The 19937-nt window shown below is 43.1% G+C and overlaps 1 protein-coding gene across 2 annotated transcripts in view; it reads left to right on the top strand.

Annotated features, from left to right (window-relative positions):
- The window catches only part of txndc16 (thioredoxin domain containing 16), a 55756-nt gene that overhangs the window by 20024 nt on the left and 15795 nt on the right, over positions 1–19937 (top strand). For both annotated transcript variants that reach the window (XM_082974882.1, XM_082974880.1), the window contains exons 12-16: positions 2348–2407; positions 2847–3021; positions 3847–3983; positions 4073–4157; positions 13156–13294. In XM_082974882.1, coding sequence (XP_082831008.1) covers positions 2348–2407; positions 2847–3021; positions 3847–3983; positions 4073–4157; positions 13156–13294 — 596 coding nt within the window. The remainder of the gene's footprint in view (positions 1–2347; positions 2408–2846; positions 3022–3846; positions 3984–4072; positions 4158–13155; positions 13295–19937) is intronic.

Here is a 19937-nt window from a genome sequence, read left to right as displayed (position 1 = left end):
ATAGACTTAATTATAATATAATAAACACACAGAAATACGAGCCTTAGTTTACGGATTCGACCATATTAATAACCTATCATCTCAAACAAAACGTTTATTTTTTTCAGTGAAATACGGAACCATTCCGTATTTTATCTAACGGGTGGCATCCCTAAGTCTAAATAGTCCTGTTACATTGCACAACCTTCAATGTTATGTCATAATTACGTAAAATTCTGGCAAATTAGTTGAACGAGCCAGGCGGCCCAAACTGTTGCATATACCCTGACTCTGCGTGCAATGAACGCAAGAGAACTGACACAATTTCACCTGGTTAATATTGCCTGCTAACCTGGATTTCTTTTAGCTAAATATGCAGGTTTAAAAATATATACTTCTGTGTATTGATTTTAAGAAAGGCATTGACGTTTATGATTAGGTACAGTCGTGCAACGATTGTGCTTTTTTCGCAAATGCGCTTTTGTTAAATCCTCCCACGTTTGGCGAAGTTGGCTGTCTTTGTTAGGAAGAAATAGTATTCACACACTTCGCAATGAGCCAGGCGGCCCAAACTGCTGCATATACCCTGACTCTGTGGCAGAGGTGACACATTTTCCCTAGTTAAAAGAAATTCATGTTAGCAGGCAATATTAACTAAATATGCAGGTTTAAAAGTATATACTTGTGTATTGATTTTAAGAAAGGCATTGATGTTTATGGTTAGGTACACGTTGGAGCAACGACAGTCCTTTTTCGCGAATGCGCACCGCATCGATTATATGCAACTCAGGACAGGCTAGATGAACTAGTAATATCATCAACCATGTGTAGTTAACTAGTGATTTATGATTGTTTTTTATAAGATAAGTTTAATGCTAGCTAGCAACTTACTGCATTCGCGTAACAGGCAGGCTTCTCATGGAGTGCAATGTAAAGCAGGTGGTTAGAGCGTTGGACTAGTTAACCGTAAGGTTGCAAGATTGAATCCCCAAGCTGACAAGGTAAAAATCTGTTCTGCCCCTGAACAAGGCAGTTAACCCACCGTTCCTAGGCCGTCATTGAAAATAAGAATGTGTTCTTAACTGACTTGCCTAGTTAAAAAATATTATTCCATTTTGCAAATCGGTGGCCAAAAATACCGATTTACCGATTTTTTTATTTATTTATTTTTTTTTTTTTTATTTTTTTTTAAATTATTATTATTATTTTTTTGTTATGAAAACTTGAAATCGGCCCTAATTAATCGGCCATTCCGATTAATAGGTCGACCTCTAGCTGCCACCATGTGTTGCTACCATGCTATGTTGTCTAAGGTCTCTTTATGTAGTGTTGTCTCTCTTGTCGTGATGTGTGTTTGTCCTATTTTATTTTTCGTCCCAGTAGGGGGCTGGGATGAATTTTAACATAGCTTTATTTACATAAGTATTCAGACCCTTTGCTATGAGACTTGAAATTGAGCTCAGGTGCATCCTTTTATCCATTGATCATCCTTGAGATGTTTCGATAACTTGATTTGGAGTCCACCTGTGGTAATAATTTGGAAAGGCACACACCTGTTTATATAAGGTCCCACAGTTGACCCTGCTTGTCAGCAAAAACCAAGCCATGAGGTCAAAGGAGTTGTTCTGTGGGCACAGATCTGGGGAAAGTTGCCTCTGCTGCGTTGTTCTCAATCTCAATATGCCGGTTAATTTAGCTATTATGCACATAGCAACATAGGGAAAGGCGGCAATTCTACGGCGCACTGAAGATTGTTTCAGAACCACAGACAGCGACTAAATCCAACGCAGTAGAAAGCGCATTTGTTATAGAATAACAGATTTATTCGTTTTTATTTTTACCTAATATAACCATATACAATTTCAGTATCACGTCTTAAAATGGACTGTGCTATCCCCGTGCCTCAATGGATTAGTCCACTGAGACGGGTGCGACTCAGACGTGTCTTGTGCACCGTTTAAAAAAAATAAAAATAAAATGGAACTTGCGACCGCTCGACTAAAATCTCGGTCGACCAACAGCCTATCCACCTGTCGACTAAATGAGATCAGCCCTAGTTGCTATACATTCTACCAATTCTATAATTTTCAAATGTATTTTATGATTCAGAATTGCCTTGGCAAAGAAAGTCTCACACACAGTTCTGTATAAGCCAATCAGTGTACAAGTAGCATGGTCTCAGATCTGTTTGTGCTATCATGTCAACTCCTTGACAGGTGCCCAGGCTAGTGTAAAAGACACCCCTCGGTCCTGATATTTAAGATAATGTGGCAGCCGTAAAATGTTTATTTTACTACTTTTACAATTATGTTATGATCACACTACATTTCTGTATTGAAATGTAAGTCGTTCTATTTTTCTCCACCAGGGGATGCTGTCTCCATGGCTTTCATGCAGTCCTACATAGAGGTCTCAGAATCCCTAGAAGGTAATGCATTAAGACATGCATTTGAATGGTTGATTCAGCAGTTCTTTCAATGTTCTTGTATATCACTGTACTTGAAGCAAAAGGGGTTAGGTAAGTTCCCTGATAATCTTGACAGTTAATCAATATTACCTTTTTTAGCTCTGTCAATAAGCCATGTCCCACAAAGACCTTGTGGTCGATAAGACAATTTAGGCTCAGTCAATCAATAGAACTATTTTCATCTGGACGGTCAGATCAATATGTCTGACTGTCGGATACTTATGCCATTTGTCTGTATATCTTTATGTATTTGATATCCAGAGCTGTTGATTGTATCTATTTGGCATCTTCAGGAATGTGACAGTGAACTGTATATGTAGCCTATCCATTTGACATCAATGTGTCAGTTGACTTTATGCATATATCTAACGTGTCCTGTCTCGCCGGATGTATTTATAAGACGCTGACGTCAGCGACGTGGAGCTTGCTGTGCTGGATTGTGGGGAGTGGACTGACGTGTGCAGCGCTCAGAAAATCAGCTCCTTTCCCACCGTCCGTCTGTACTGCCCACAGGAGCCTAGCCAGCCCTACCAAGGCATGCTGGGTACTGAGAGCCTGAACAGGTTCATCATGCTGTGAGTGACACCTCCACTAAAGTAAAATAGAACATATAGAATATTCTATTGCATTTATGGACATCTCCTTCAAACTAGGTATATGGGGCCAGTTCAGGTGGGTTCAAAGTTACAGAACGTTCAGCTATAAATGTGTTGTATACAGTAGATATATTGTTTACCCTCGAAGGAAGGCTCAAAAAACTAAAGCTAGAACTTCCTTCATTTACATGTTCTATTTAAAAGTCCATTATGTAGAGAGAAAAAAGGATGGGTATCGCTGCTGTTAGGTTACAATGTCAGTCGAACTTTGAAGGTGCTCAGAATAAAATGTAACCAGGAAATAGCGGAGGCTATTGTAGGCTTGGGCTGGCTTCTAGCTTAATTTACTTGTTACCGTAATGCCTTCATTTACATATTATTATAATAATAACAAAGTGACATGGTAGTGTGTTATTACATGTTACCTTAATGCTTTGTTTACATGTTACCTACCTTTCTCAAATTTCACCCTTTTTTTTCTGCACATTTATCCATTTGTTCTTAAAACGGGTGCATTCTTTCCTCATCTGGAAGATGAGTGCTTTGTTGGGTGTGTGTGTGACATTTTTAATTTTTTTTGGAACCACTGTTCTAAAGGGTGCCAGCCATGTCTTTTTTCATAAAGATTTGAAAGCATTTTTGCGTGTTTGTCAGACAGCTTAGAAAGAGCGGGGGAGAAAGCTTAGGGGGAAGGGGTGGAGTAAGGGATCAAACCCCTGTGTGAGCGGTTGCGTACATGTGATAAGACCATCAACCATGGGGCCTGCACATCACCGTCTTTTTTTCTTTTGGTGTGTAACCCAGGAGTCGTCTGGTGTCCCCTGTCCTCCTGTCTTCTCCTGATGAGGTGACATCATTCCTGGAGGGGGACCTGTACCAGCGACATGCAGCTATCGCCCCCGTCACAGTACTAGGCCTGTTCAGCTCCACAGCAGACGCAGGTAGCGGGTGTGTGTGTGTGTGGCATTGACAAATATAACAATCATGAATTAAAATGGAATTCTCTCGTCTCATAGCGTGTGTCTCTCAGGTCTGTCAGTGTTCAAGGAAGCAGCAAAAGCACTCAGAGGAGAGACGATGGTCGGGTTGTTTGCTGACAGACAGGCAGAAATATGGTACAGTGCTAATTTGAAATCATGTGCGTGTGTTTGTATCATACTGGAGGAATCTATCACACCCAACAAGCTAGTTTAGGTGCAGGAACATATGAACTAAAGAAAGTAGTATTTATTTATCCAAGTGTGTGGGGACCTCTTTTTTTTCAGTCTTCTCAAAGTGTATCATACTCCTAGGATTTTTTTCTCTCCATGGATTTTGCTTATGTATGTATTGGAGTTAATACATGTGCCTTTTGGAATATATCCTGTAATTCTACAATAACATCAGTAACACCACATACTCAACACATCTGTACACTTAATGTTTGTCCTCTTTAGTAGAGGATGTTTAGAAAGAGTTTGAAATGATAAAAATAAGGAAGATGGTGGGGTGAAGGAGATGGCAACTGGTTTGGTCAGCAGCGGGCATCTTGGGCATTATAGATACGTGACTTTTATTTCTTCACTCTCCACACTCTGGTAAAGACTCCTCAAAGCCCTACCCTTTTATTCAGCTTTTTCTTCGCTGGGACATTAAACATCCATTTAAACATTTGCCGTATTTATTTTGAGTTGTGACCTAAAGAGTTATCTTGTCAGGTTGACACATTAATGAACGTCACTCACCACAATGGGCAGTAAACAAATAAAACGATTTTATCTTAGTTTACTTTTAGAAACAGACAAAATATTGAAGATATTAATATTGCACTTGACACTAACAATAAGGTAAATGTTATTAGCAGTACATTGAAAGTAATTAATATGGTCCTTGGTTGGGGTCTGAGCAGATTATTTGTTGCGATTGCAAACAATAGATAGTCCAGGGTTGTGGAAACTTTTTAGATCCACTATTTATTCCATGGGACAAAACTAAATCTAGGGTATGACTGTGGCAATGCGTAGGTTCGGAGACATGTTGGACAAAACCCACTGAGTCGATGATGGCTTTGAAAGCCTTTTCTGAGTGGGTCTGTGGACTTTTCCATGTGAATATTGAAGTCCCCAAAAATTTGAATGGCCAAAGTCCAATCGGAATTCAGACAACTAAGTCAGATAAGCTGTATATGGCCCAGGAGGCCTGTAAACAGTAGCTATAAAAGTGATTGAGTAAGCTGCATAGATTTCATTACTAAAAGACAAACGTAGTCCTTTTTTCGTATTGAAATTTGCTGTCGTTAATGTTAGCAACACTTCCGTCTTTTGAGGGATGCGGGGGGATATGGTCACTATTGTAACCAGGAGGAGAGGCCTCATGTAACACAGTAAATTCATCAGGCTTGAGCAATGTTTGTCAGGCCAATCACATCAAGGTTATGATCAGTGATTCGTTAATTGACTGACTGCCTTGGAAGTGAGGGATCTAACTTCCAAGTAGTCCTATTTTGAGATATTATCAAAATCTCTTTCAATAATGACTGTAATGGAAATCTTTATTCCAGTGAGATTGCTAAGGCGAACACTGCCATGTTTCGTTTTGCCTGACCTAGATCGAGACAGACACTGTCTCAAGGGGGAAAGCTGAGCTTACTACACTGACTGCTAATGGCAGACTCCACTAAGCCTGCACCCTGTTAGCCATCTCGTTGTAGAGCTAGAGTTAGAGCCCTGTCTATGTTGATAGATGAGAGCATCCCTCCAGCTTGGATGGAGTCCATCATTCCTCAGCAGGCCAGGCTTTGTCTGGTTTGTGGGAGAGTCTCAAAGGGGGCCAGTTATCTAAAACATATATATTTTGGGAGGGGGCAGAAAACAGTTTTCAACCAGCGATTGAGTTGTGAGACTCTGCTGTAGAGCTCATCACTCCCTCTAACTGGGAGGGGGCCAAAGACAATTACTTGATGCCAACATCTCTCTGTGACATGGTGAGTTTGGACCCAGGTACAGAGAAGAGACCAGATGAGGAATGTGACATGGTGAGGTTGGACCGAGGTGCAGAGACGAGACCAGACGAGGAATCAGCGGTTGGGGATAAACACAATACATTGCTGAGAAACTGTAACGGAAGGATCACAGTAACACTGGGAAAACAACAAACACTAAGTCGCAAATTCAGGAGACAAACGCACACGGCACATAATTCAAACTTCAGCAAAGGACAACCGAAAACACACCTTTTTAATAGGGAAATCATAACGATTAAATGTGACACACCTGAGTGTCATTAATGTCCCTAGGACGGTCTCTGCCGCCCTCAGGTGACAGGTGGAACCATGACGTGACAGTACCTCCCCCCTTCTAGGAGTGGCTCCAGCCTTGGAGCCAGAGCGACTACCACGTAGTTGGTTGGAGTCCCAGATCCAGGATGTCCCGAGCAGGCAGCCATGCCCGCTCCTCGGGGCCGTAGCCCTTCCAGTCCACCAGGTACTGCAGGGTGCCTAGGACCCGACGAGCCTCCAACAGATGCCGGACAGTGTAGGCTGGGTGACCGGCGGGGGGGAGAGAAGGGACTGGTCCTTACCAGCTTGAGACATGGAAGGATGAACAGACCCTCATAGACCTGGGAAGCTGTAGACGATAGGTGACTGGGTTGATATGACTCAGGATCTTGAATGGTCCAATGTAGCATGGAGCGAGCTTCATTTTAAGGGAAGATCACCGGTGGACAGCCACACTCGTTGACCCGGTCGGAGGAGCCCGTTTTCCTGGTGTTGGTGTCGGGCAGATGATCAGAGAAAGGAGCATCGCGCTCTGATCCAGGTGAGGCGACATCATAAAATGAACGCCTCGGCTAATGACACCCCCGCTTCGGCATCTTGTTCAGGAAACGGTGGGCGAACCCCAACTGACACTCAAACAGTTCAGCAATGTGTTGTGAGCTTACTGCACCCAGACGAGGAACTTGCACCAGTTGTTGGCCTGGGTGGAGAAAAACAGTGGAGGAACTTCCCCAGCTCCTGGATGGCCTGCTCTGTTTGCCCATTCGACTGTGGGTGGAACCCTGAGGAGAGACTCACCGACACACCCAACAGGGAGCAGAAGGCTTTCCAATACCGTGTGACGGACTGGGGCCCACGATCCGAGACAATGTCCTGGGAAAGTCTGTGTAGTCGAAAGACTCCTTCGCTGAGGGCAACTTTCGTAAGGCATTGAAATGGGCTGCCTTGGAGAACCGAACAACGACCACAAGGATAGTGGTAAGCCCTTGGGATGGAGGTAACCCTGTGATAGTCTACGGACAGGTGGGACCAGGGCTGGCTGGGGATGGGCAGAGGTTGGACCAACCCAGCCGGGGCGCTGTTTTGACGACTTGCTTTGGCCACATGTGCAACATAGTCTGTTAGTGGGACCCCCGCCGGGTTCAGGTTCTCGGGTCTGGGCTTATCGTACCATGGTTTCTATATTCCATAACACGGGAGCCACAATGCGGGAGCTGGGGTGGTGGACTCTGAGTCCCTCTCCTTGTTAGACATCGTGTTGATGGGACAGGGCATCTGCTTTCTGATTCTTGGATCCCGGACAATAGGCTGGAGTGAAGTTGACCCTGTTAAACAGAGCCCGCCTGGCGAGCATTCAACCTCCTGGCTTCTTGAATGGAGACCAAGTTCTTATGGTCTGTCCAGGACACGAAAGGATGAGGTGCCCCCTTCAACCAGTGTCTCCACCCCTCAAGGGTACACTTGACTGCCAAGAGCTCTGTTGCCCACATCGTAGTTGCATTCAGCTGGCGAGAACCGCTTGGAAAGTGTCCTAGGTGTCCACCTCTACCAAGAAGGGACGAGTAGGATCATGATGAACGAGGATGGGTCCGGAGGTGAAATGTCCCTTGAGCTCCGTGAATGGCCTGTCAACCTCGGGGGTCCAGCCGAAACGGGTCTGGGACCTGCAGGGTAGGGCTGTGAGAGGCATTGCCACCACACCAAAGGAACTGCTGGAGGCGTCTCAGGACTTGGCGGACTTGCAGGGTGTGTTCCGGAAGGGTCTTGGAGAAGATCATGATGTCATTGACGTAAACAAAGACGAACCGATTCAACATATCCCTAAGAGTGTCATTGACCTATGCTTGGAATACTGCCAGTGAGTTAGATCATCTGAATGGCATGACTAAATACTCAGTGGCCACTAGGGGTGTTAAAGGCAGTCTCCCACTCATCTCCCTCCCTGAATCTCACCAGATTGTAAGCGTTACGGAGGTCCAATTTGGTGAAGAATTCAGCCCCCTCGGTCAGTTCCAAGGCGGCAGACATTGGGTAGGGGGTAACTGTTCTTAATCGTGATCCTGTTCAGCCCTCGGTAGTCGATGCAGACCTCCAAACCTGCACCAGCTGGGGATGTTGAGGAGTGAATGAAACCTACCTCCAGCGACTCCTGAATATAATTGTCCATTACTGCAGCTTCAGGGATCGAGAGGGAGTAAAGACGGGCCCGGGGAGGGGTGGAGCCGGTAGGAGTTCTATGGTGCAGTCATATGGACAATGAGGGAGGGTGGGTGTCGGCTTGCCTCTTACTGAAGGCCTCCCGGAGGTTGATGTATTCGGGAGGGAGAGCGGAGATGTCTTGGTCTTCAATGGATGATGGGGTCTTAGACATTTAGTCTGGCAGTTCTTACCCCAGTCTAGTAGGTGTCTTGTGGACCAGGAGAGTACAGTCGTGGCCAAAAGTTTTGAGAATGACACGCATACATTTTCAGTCTGCTGCCTCAGTTTGTATGATGGCAATTTGCATATACTCCAGAATGTTATGAACACTGATCAAAGTCCCTCTTTGCCATGCAAACATTTCCACTGCATTTCGGCCCTGCCACAAAAGGACCAGCTGACATCAGCTGATTCTCTCATTAACACAGGTGTGAGTGTTGAAGAGGACAAGGTTGGAGATCACTCTGTCATGCTGATTGAGTTCGAATAACAGACTGGAAGCTTCAAAAGGAGGGTGGTGCTTGGAATCATTGTTCTACCTCTGTCAGCCATGGTTACCTGCAAGGAAACACGTGCCGTCATCATTGCTTTGCACAAAAAGGGCTTCACAGGCAAGGATATTGCTGCCCGTAAGATTGCACCTAAATCAACCATTTATCGGCTCATCAAGAACTTCAAGGAGAGCGGTTCAATTGTTGTGAAGAAGGCTTCAGGCGCCCAAGAAAGTCCAGGAAGCGCCAGGACCGTCTCCTAAAGTTGATTCAGCTGCGGCATCGGGGCACCACCAGTACAGAGCTTGCTCAGGAATGGCAGCAGGCAAGTGTGAGTGCATCTGCACGCTCAGTGAGGCGAAGACTGTTGGAGGATGGCCTGGTGTCAAGAAGGGCAGCAAAGAAGCCACTTCTCTCCAGGAAAAACATCAGGGACAGACTGATATTCTGCAAAAGGTACAGGGATTGGACTGCTGAGGGCTGGGGTAAAGTCATTTTCTCTGAATCCCCTTTCCGATTGTTTGGGGCATCCGTAAAAAAGCTTGTCCGGAGAAGACAAGGTGAGCGATACCATCAGTCCTGTGTCATGCCAACAGTAAAGCATCCTGAGACCATTCATGTGTGGGGTTGCTTCTCAGCCAAGGGAGTGGGCTCACTCACAATTTTGCCTAAGAACACAGCCATGAATAAATAATGGTACCAACACATCCTCCGAGAGCAACTTCTCCCAACCATCCAGGAACAGTTTGGTGACGAACAATGCCTTTTCCAGCATGATGGCGCACCGCCAAGGCGTGAACTAAATGGCTCGGAACAAAATATCGATATTTTGGGTCCATGGCCAGGAAACTCCCCAGACCTTAATCCCATTGAGAACTTGTGGCCAATCCTCAAGATGCGGATGGACAAACAAAAACTCACAAACTCTGACAAACTCCAAGCATTGATTATGCAAGAATAGGCTGCCATCAGTCAGGATTTGGCCCAGAGGTTAATTGACAGCATGCCAGGGCAGATTGCAGAGTTCTTGAAAAAGAAGGGTCAACACTGCAAATATTGACTCTTTGCATCAACTTCATGTAATTGTCAATAAAAGCCTTTGACACTTATGAAATGCTTGTAATTATACTTCAGTATTTCATAGTAACATCTAACAAAAATATCTAAAGACACTATTTGTCATTCTTAACTTTTGGCCACGACTGTACCAATATTTAATTTTCCTTATTTTATTTTTAAGATTAGCCTTTGTGGGTAGCCCTGTCCCCTTGTAAACAATGTATGATCGCGAGATGATTATTTTAAAGTCTAATATTGCGGGTAATGGAGTCGCCAATGACTAGAGTTTTCAATATGTCAGAGCTAATGGTGCGAGGCTTCGGTGGCTCAGACCCCGTAAGCAGGGGTGGGCAACTCCAATCCTCGGGGGCCTGATTTGGTGTCACATTTTTTCTCCAACCCTAGCAAACACAGCTGATTTTTATCAAGTTGCATTCTAAACTGAAGGTCATGATTAGGTTATTATTGGAGTGGTGTGTTAGCTGGGGCAAAGCTGACACCACTCAGGCCCCCGAAGACTGGAATTGCCCACCCCTGCGCGTAACACAGACTCTGAGAAGGCTGACTAGTTGGTTAGTGGGGGAAACCGGTTGAATGTTTCTATCGACTGAATGAGCGACACCTGTTGAGCATGCCGACCAGCATTTCTTTCCTGAAGTCATGGGAATATTGTCCAGCTGCGGGGACTGTGCAGGGGAATTAACACTAGTACCTGTATTTATTGGTGGCACAGATGCTGGATCCTTCTTTCCTACACTTAAATTGCCCTTGCCTAATGATTTGTCTGCAGCGGAGCTTGCAACTCTGCTATCCTCACCACAAGGCGATAGTTCTCCTGTATACAGTGCATTCGGAAAATATTCAGACTCCTTTTTCCACGTTTCTTTTTACGTTACAGCCTTATTTTAAAATGGATTAAATAGTTTCCCCCCCTCATCAATCTACACACAATACCCCTTTATTTTTTTCATTTTTTTTCTTGCAACTGTATTAACAATAAACTGAAATATCAAATTTACATAAGTATTCAGGCCCTTTACTCAGTACTTTGTTGAAGCACCTTTGGCAGCGTTCACTGTCTTTGGGTATGATGCTACAAGCTTGGCACACCTGTATTTGGGGAGTTTCTCCCATTTTCTCTCTGCAGATCCCCTCAAGTTCTGTCAGGTTGGATGAGGAGCGTTGCTGCACAGCTATTTTCAAGTCTCTCCAGAGATGTTCGATCAGGTTCAAGTCCGGGCTCTGGCTGGGCCACTCAAGGACATTTAGACACTTGTCTCGAAGCCACTCCTGCATTATCTTGGCTGTGTGCTTTGGGTCGTTGTCCTGTTGGGGTGAAGATTTACCTTCCACTCTGAGGTTCTGAGCACTCTGGAGCAGGTTTTCATCAAGGATCTGTATAATTTGTTCTGTTCATCTTTCCCTCGATCCTGACTAGTCTCCCAGTCCCTGCTGCTGAAAAACATCCCCACGGCATGATGCTGCTGTCACCATGCTTCACTGTAGGGATGGTGCCAGGTTTCATCCAGACATTTCCTGGCATTCAGGCCAGAGACTTCAAACTTGGTTTCATCAGACCAGATAACCTTGTTTCTCATGGTCTGAGAGTGTTTAGGTGCCTTTTGGCAAACACCAAGCGGGCTGTCGTGCCTTTCGCTGATGACCGGCTTCTGTCTGGCCACTCTACCATAAAGGCCTGATTGGTGGAGTGCTGCAGAGATGGTTGTCCTTCTGGAAGATTCTCCCATCTCCACAGAGGAACTGGATCTCTGTCAGAGTGACCATCGGGTTCTTGGTCATTTCCCTGACCAAGGGCCTTCTTCCCTGATTGTTCAGTTTCGCCGGGCAGCCAGCTCTAGGAAGAGTCTTCTTCCATTTTAAGAATGATGGAGTCCACTGTGTTCTTGGGGACCTTCAATGCTGCATACATTTTTTTGGTACCCTTCCCCAGATCTGTGCCTCAACACAATCTTGTCTTGGAGCTCTACAGACAATTCCTTTCACCTAATGGCTTTGTTTTTGCTCTGACATGCACTGTCAACTGTGGGACCTTTTTATATAGACAGGTGTGTGTGCCTTTCCAAATCATTCCCAATCAATTGAATTTGAATTTACCACCGGTGGACTCTAATCAAGTTGTAGAAACATCTCAAGGACGATCAATAAAAACAGGATGTACCTGAGCTCAATTTCGAGTCTCATACTAAAGGTTCTGAATGCTTATGTAAAAAATATATTTAAGTTTTTTGTTTTTAAATTTGCAAACATTTCTAAAAACCTGTTTTCACATTGTTATTATGGTGTGTGTGTGTGTGTGTGTGTGTGTGTGTGTGTATTTGCTGAGAAAAAATAAATACATTTTAGAATAAGGCTGTAATGTGGAAAAAGTAAAAGAATCTGAATACTTGCTGAAGGCACTGCATTGCGAGTACAGCGACTGCAATCAGAAGGCATAATGTTACTTAGCTTTAATTTTTAGGCCGGAGTTGGTCCTCCAGATCTATGTCCAGATAAGGCATTGAATTTAAAAAGACAAAATGAAGGCCTTGGTAAGTGTCTTAAATACAGAGTTTGATTAAATAAGTTATTCAGAGTTGAAAAGTGAAAAAGTTGAGCAGGTAGCCAAGTCACAGCAAGCGGTACGGAGACAACGCGGAAATGCTTTGGGTCACCAGTCAAGATCCAACTAGAATGCAGATATCTGATGTCATGACAAAAATGTATGTACTTTGTCTCACTTCGACTCATGGCGTTCATACGGCGACTGTGGGAAGAGACTACAATGAATGTAAAATAGATATGCCAACCCCACCAAATATTTATCTGGAATAGGGTGCTTATTTGGGTATAGTCATATATCCTTGGTATTCTAAGGGCCATTGCAAATTTAGGGTGCGTGGGCTCCTCTGGAAATTGCATAAGATAGCTATCCACATCTCTCTGTCTTCTGGAGGGAAGGTACTGTATGTACCAGGAATGGCTTGATGTCAGTACCACAGTATATTATGTGCGTTTGAGAGAAGCTATCTTTTTTGTTGTTGTAATATAATGAATATTGATGTTCCTTTTGGGAGGGAAAAAGTTATTCTAATGTATTTCTGTTCTCAGGGCTGTGGAGTATTCTGTGACGCTGCCTGCCATTCTGGTGTCACGAGGACCTACCTGCCAAACTGAGGCTCATTCTCTCAACCTCTCCATGCCGGACCAACTGGTCACACACATCCGGAGCGCATTACTGGATACATTTGTAAGTCTGTTTGTATCACAGTTTGATAGAAATTCCATCCCCCTTAAATAATCCATCAAACATTTGAATGGATATAGGCTTTTTTAACTCTTTGAAAAACCTATTCCTTTGTGTGTGCCGTGTGTACACATACTGTATGTGCAGACAGAGAAAGCGAGGGGCTATATATGGCCTGATTCAAAGATTTTATTAGTGGATTTAAGAAACATTGACCTAAAAAATTAAGGGGTACGCCAGTGTTTTCATTCTAGGGTGTCTGTCTGTCCGTCTATATGTGTGTTCATCTGTACAGCGTCCTTCTAAAATATAATATTTTTGGTCATTTGTAATAATTTGAATAGTTGAACCAGGATGAGTGTAACATCTTCCTCTGAATAAAACAGAAACTGCTCCTGTGTAAATATCTATTTGAAGTCGTATAACGCAATCTGATTTATTTCTATTAGAACCGTAAAAACATTTATTACAATTTGCCACCACATATCCGTAAAAAATAAAAATGTCTCACTACCAGATATGAGACACAAATCACAGAATGTTTTGACACACACACAAACCATTTAAGATTACAAAAGCATTCCCGTTATGGCATCTCATTTACGAGTACTTAACAGAGTATTTCCGGCCACCCTACAGTGGTTGCTCAACTAAAAGTTTTGAGATTATGCTGTGAGATTTAGAGGTAATTTGTGGGTTTCTCTCCCTCTATAAACAGAAATAATTCGAAATAAACTGGCTTTATTTACAAATTAGTAAGAATGTCTCACCCCATGTTCAAGAATGGCCTTTTTCTCATTCACTTCAGGTTATTTGAAAACAAAATATTGTTTTAAACAAGACATAGGAAGTTGGTTGCAATTTCAGTTTAATCCACCAGAAAAGACAGAACAAATAATACAACAAATATTGTGGTTAAACTCAAATATACTAATTGATTAAAAAAAAATGTTATTAGCTGTACTAGATTTTCCGTTCCTCCTGAAAGCCCTAATCTGCTCACTTAAATGAATAGAAGTCCTGGTCTTGGTGCTACAGTATGTTGTTACAGCATAATCAAAGTGAGGACAATTGGTGATCTGCTTGTATACTTATGGCCTATTGTAAGATAAGTCACACCTTTCCAGTACTCCTCACCCCGGCCCCAACTCCACCCTTAACACAGTTACCATTCAAAAGTGAGCTGTTTATAAAAAATAAAAAAATGACATTGCGACCAAAGAGAACAGACATCGTTTTCATCAAACCAGCTTCTTTCTATGGTACTACCCGTTCCAGGGTTAGGAGCGTACCACCAGACGAAATGAGCCGGTGCTGAGAGGATCACCAAAACTAAAGGTATTTTGGTTTCAGTGCATTTTCTTAATAAAAAAATGTATATAGCCTATCATTGTGTAGGCATACTGTGTAATAAAATAGTTTAAATAAAGGTTAAATAAAAAAATAATTGTGTACTAAAAACGTGAATGTTTTTGCAGAGCATACAACCATCCATGGAGAAAAGTGGACAAAGGGCTGGACAACAGGCCGCATCGGAAAAACACATGGTTGCCAAGAAAGCGGTTCGTTTTGCTAGATTCTTAAAATGTGTGCACAGCATTTGTGTTGGAGTCACTTTTTTAATTCTTAATTGATCTACCGTTTCTATCATAGGCCACTGTAATCGATGGGGGCTCAGGGCGGTACCTTTCTGCTCATCTGATGAAGGTGCACATGGATCAGATTCAAACTTTGAAGAACAAGATAGTCATTGAAGGCACACCAGCAGAAAGAGAAACATTATCTGAGGGCAGAGATACGGGTGACAGCTGATGCATTGGTCCAGAGCCAGGCGGCATTGGTGGAGAGTCAGGCGGTGAATGACACAGTTGAAGAGGGCGAGGGACGAGATGGAGTCACAATCCATGACAGGCACACCACCTGTGAGCTCTGGAACTCCACCTCCGACAGGCAGACTCAACATACACTACCGTTCAAATGTTTGGGGTCACTTAGAAATGTTCTTGTTTTTGAAAGAAAAGCACTTTTTTTTTTGTCCTTTTTTAAAATGGCATCAAATTGAACAGAAATTCTGTGTAGACATTTTAATGTTGAAAATGACTTTTGTTACTGAAAACGACTGATTTAAAAAAAACAAAAAAAAACTATGGAATATCTACATAGGCGTACAGAGGACCATTATCAGCAACCATCACTCCTATGTTCCAATGGCACGTTGTGTTAGCTAATCCAAGTTTATAATTTTAAAAGGCTAATTGGTCATTAGAAAACCCTTTTGAAATGTTAGCACAGCTGAAAACTGTTGTTCTGAAGCAACAAAACGGGCCTTTAGACTAGTTGAGTATCTGGAGCATCAGCATTTGTAGGTTCGATTACAGGCTCAAAATGGCCACAAACAAAGAACTTTCTTCTGAAACTCGTCAGTCTATTCTTGTTCTGAGAAAAGAAGGCTATTCCATGTGAGAAATTGCTAAGATACTGAAGATCTTGTACAACGCTGTGTACTACTCCCTTCACAGAACAGCACAAACTGGCTCTAACTAGAATAGAAAGAGGAGTGGGATGCCCCGCAAAAGGACAAGTACATTAGTACTCCTCAACTGGCAGCTTCATTAAATAGTACCCGCAAAACACCAGTCTCAACATGAAGAGGCAACTCCGGGATGCTGGGCTTCTAGGCAGAGTTCCTCTGTCCAGTGTCTGTGTTCTTTTAGTCATCTTAATCATTTTATTTTTATTGGCCAGTCTGAGATATGGCTTTTTCTTCAACTCAGGCTAGAAGGCCAGTTTTCCTCTAGGATTTTGCCTGTGCTTAGCTCTATTCTGTTTCTTTTTATCATAAACTCCGTAGTCCTTACTGATGACAAGCATACCCATAACATGATGCAGCCATGATCATGCTTGAAAATATGGCGTTTTATTCAGTATTGGATTTGCCCTAAACATAACGCTTTGTATTCAGGACATAAAGTTCGATTTCTTTGCGGTTTTACTTTAGTGCCTTATTGCAAATTGGATGTTTGTTTTTGGAATATTTTTATTCTGTAGAGGCTTACTTTTCACGCTATCATTTAGGTTAGTATTGTGGCATAACCACAATGTTGTTGATCCATCCTCTGTTTTCTCCTATCACAGCCATGAAACTCTGCAACTGTTTTAAAGTTACCATTGGCCTCATGGTGAAATCTCTTGAGTGGTTTCCTTCCTCTCTGGCAAATGAGTTAGGAAGGATGCCAGCATATTTGTAGTGACTGGGTGTATTGATACACCATCCAAAGTGTAATTAATAACTTCCTCATGTTCAAAGGGATATTCAATGTCTGCTTTTATTAAAACAATTAATTACGAGGCATTGGAAAACCTCGTTGGTCTTTTGTGGTTGAATCTGTGTTTGAAAATCACTGCTCAACTTTAGGGATCTTACAGATAATTGTATGTGTGGGTTACTGAGATGAGTTAGTCATTCAAAAACCATGTTAACTTGTGACTTGTTAAGCTAATTTTTACTCCTGAACTTATTAAAATAAAGGGGTTGAGTACTTATTGACTCAAGACATTTCAGCTTTTCAATTTTTATTAATTAGTCAAATTAATTCCACTTTGACATTATGGGGGTATTGTGTGTAGACGGTGACAAATCTAACTTTAATCAGTCTTGAATTCAGGCTGTAAAACAACTTTTTTTTTTTTTAAGTCAAGGGGTGTGACTACTTACTGAAGGCAGTGTAAGTGAATTTGTCCAAATACTTATGACTTCTTCAAATGGGGGGGGGAATGGATACAAATGCTTTTCATTTAATTTCTAAACAGCAAAACATGTATGAAATACCCTCATAAATGCTGACTTCTGTACTGCCGCTTAATATGAAACATTCTGGAGTATAGCCAAATAAAACATTTTAGCTTCACTGTCCAAATACGTATGAAGTAGTGTAATAGAGTATGTTGAAATGGAGACAAGCGTTGTATTGATGTGCTCCTCTACTTTGTTTTTGTTCCTTTTTTAAACAATTTTGTTTACCCCAATTTGGTAGTTCAGTCTTGTCCCATCGCTGCAACAGCTGTACAGACTCAGGAGAGGCATGCGTCCTCCAAAACACGTCCCTGCCAAGCCGCATTGCATCTTGACACACTGCTCGCTTAACCCGGAAGCCAACCGCACCAATGTGTCGGAGGAAACACTGCGCCTGGCCCGCCACGAGTCGCTAGAGTGCGATGGGACAAGGACATTCAGGCTGGCCAAACCCTCCGCTAACCCGGATGACGCTGGGCCAATTGTGTGCCTCCTCATGGGTCTCCCGGTTGTAGCTGGCTACGACACAGCCTGGGATCGAACCCAGGTCTGTAGTGACTCCTCAAGCACTGCGATGCAGTGCCTTAGACCTCTGTGCCACTCGGGAGGCCGTTCGTCTACTTTTCATAGGTTGTCAATTTTATAAATGCGTATTTCAGAATTTCCTAATGGAATATTCTTAATTGTTTTAATTATAATGTTCTCGTACTTTGAGTGTTAATCAGATATAGAGTGCTTTGCTCTTGGATTTCTTCACATGATATTGTCTTACATAGTGTGTTTTAAAATGTATTTAATACATTTTAAGTCAAAATGCACTGTCGAGGTGGACAATTTTTTTTCAACATTTGTTAAAGATTCATAGAAATGAAATAACTAAAATATAGTTGTTGCATAAGTATTCAGCTCCCTTAGTCAATACATGTTAGAAACACCTTTGGCAGCGACTACAGCTGTATCTTGGGTAAGTCTGAATGCGTTACACACCTGGATTATGCAATATTAGCTTTTTTTTAAGCTCTCTGAAGATGTTGGATTGTGGCTTGATGGCAATTTTCAAGTCTTGCCATTTTCAAGCAGATTTAAGTCAAAACTGTAACTTGGAAAATGCAATGTCTTCTTTCCAGTGGTGGAAAAAGTTCTCAATTGTAATACTTGAGTAAAAGTGAGTCACCCAGTAAAATAGTACTTGAGTAAAAGTATTTGGTTTTAAATGTACTTAAGTATTGTTTTCAGAGTACAAACTCAACGGACACTAAGAAAGCTTTAAACCAAGTTTATTCTGCCCAGAGGGTCAATACAGCTGCATTAGACAAAAACATGGTTTTACCCGTGGTAGTATACATACCCCACTTTGGGTGGAGTCTCCTCCTTATCACTAAACATTGCATCATTATTGCAGAGAGCTGAGTGATATGGGCATTACACGGTTCCTCTCCTTATCAGTACTGCTACATGTGATTGTTTTCCCTGCACTCAGCCCTTCCCAAGCTTACTGATGGCTCTCCTCATGTCTCTATTATACCTAATGATTAATAATATATAAAGCTCAGAAACCAAACCTATCAGTATCAAAAGTAAATGTAATTGATAAAATATACTTAAGTAGTAAAAGTAATAAATCGTTACAAATTCCTTATTTTAAGCAAACCAGACACCACAATTTTATTTTCGCATAGCCAGGGGCATACTCCGATATCATTTACAAATGAAGCATTTGTGTTTATTGAGTATGTCAGATCAGAGATGTTCCCTTGATAAGTGTGTGAATTGGACCACTTTCCTGTCCTGCTAAGCATTCATTACATTACATTACATTTAAGTCAGTTAGCAGACGCTCTTATCCAGAGCGACTTACAAATTGGTGCATTCACCTTATGATATCCTGTGGAACAACCACTTTACAATAGTGCATATAAATCTTTTAAGGGGGGGGGGGGGTTAGAAGGATTACTTTATCCTATCCTAGGTATTCCTTAAAGAGGTGGGGTTTCAGGTGTCTCCGGAAGGTGGTGATTGACTCCGCTGTCCTGACGTCGTGAGGGAGCTTGTTCCACCATTGGGGTGCCAGAGCAGCGAACAGTTTTGACTGGGCTGAGCGGGAACTGTGCTTCCTCAGAGGTAGGGGGGCCAGCAGGCCAGTGGTGGATGAACGCAGTGCCCTTGTTTGGGTGTAGGGCCTGATCAGAGCCTGAAGGTATGGAGGTGCCGTTCCCTTCACAGCTCCGTAGGCAATCACCATGGTCTTGTAGCGGATGCGAGCTTCAACTGGAAGCCAGTGGAGAGAGCGGAGGAGCGGGGTGACGTGAGAGAACTTGGGAAGGTTGAACACCAGACGGGCTGCCGCGTTCTGGATGAGTTGTAGGGGTTTAATGGCACAGGCAGGGAGCCCAGCCAACAGCGAGTTGCAGTAATCCAGACGGGAGATGACAAGTGCCTGGATTAGGACCTGCGCCGCTTCCTGTGTGAGGCAGGGTCGTACTCTGCGAATGTTGTAGAGCATGAACCTACAGGATCGGGTCACCGCCTTGATGTTAGTGGAGAACGACATGGTGTTGTCCAGGATCACGCCAAGGTTCTTAGCACTCTGGGAGGAGGACACAAGGGAGTTGTCAACCGTGATGGCGAGATCATGGAACGGGCAGTCCTTCCCCGGGAGGAAGAGCAGCTCCGTCTTGCCGAGGTTCAGCTTGAGGTGGTGATCCGTCATCCACACTGATATGTCTGACAGACATGCAGAGATGCGATTCGCTGCCTGGTTATCAGAAGGGGGAAAGGAGAAGATTAATTGTGTGTCGTCTGCATAGCAATGATAGGAGAGACCATGTGAGGATATGAGCGTGGGCCGCGCCC

The sequence above is a fragment of the Salmo salar genome, chromosome 01 (assembly GCF_965601325.2).
Source record: "Salmo salar chromosome 01, fSalSal1, whole genome shotgun sequence".
In the NCBI taxonomy this organism is placed as follows: Eukaryota; Metazoa; Chordata; class Actinopteri; order Salmoniformes; family Salmonidae; genus Salmo; species Salmo salar.
The sequence above is the reverse complement of the archived record's forward strand: the minus strand, read 5'-3'. Positions and strand labels throughout refer to the sequence as shown.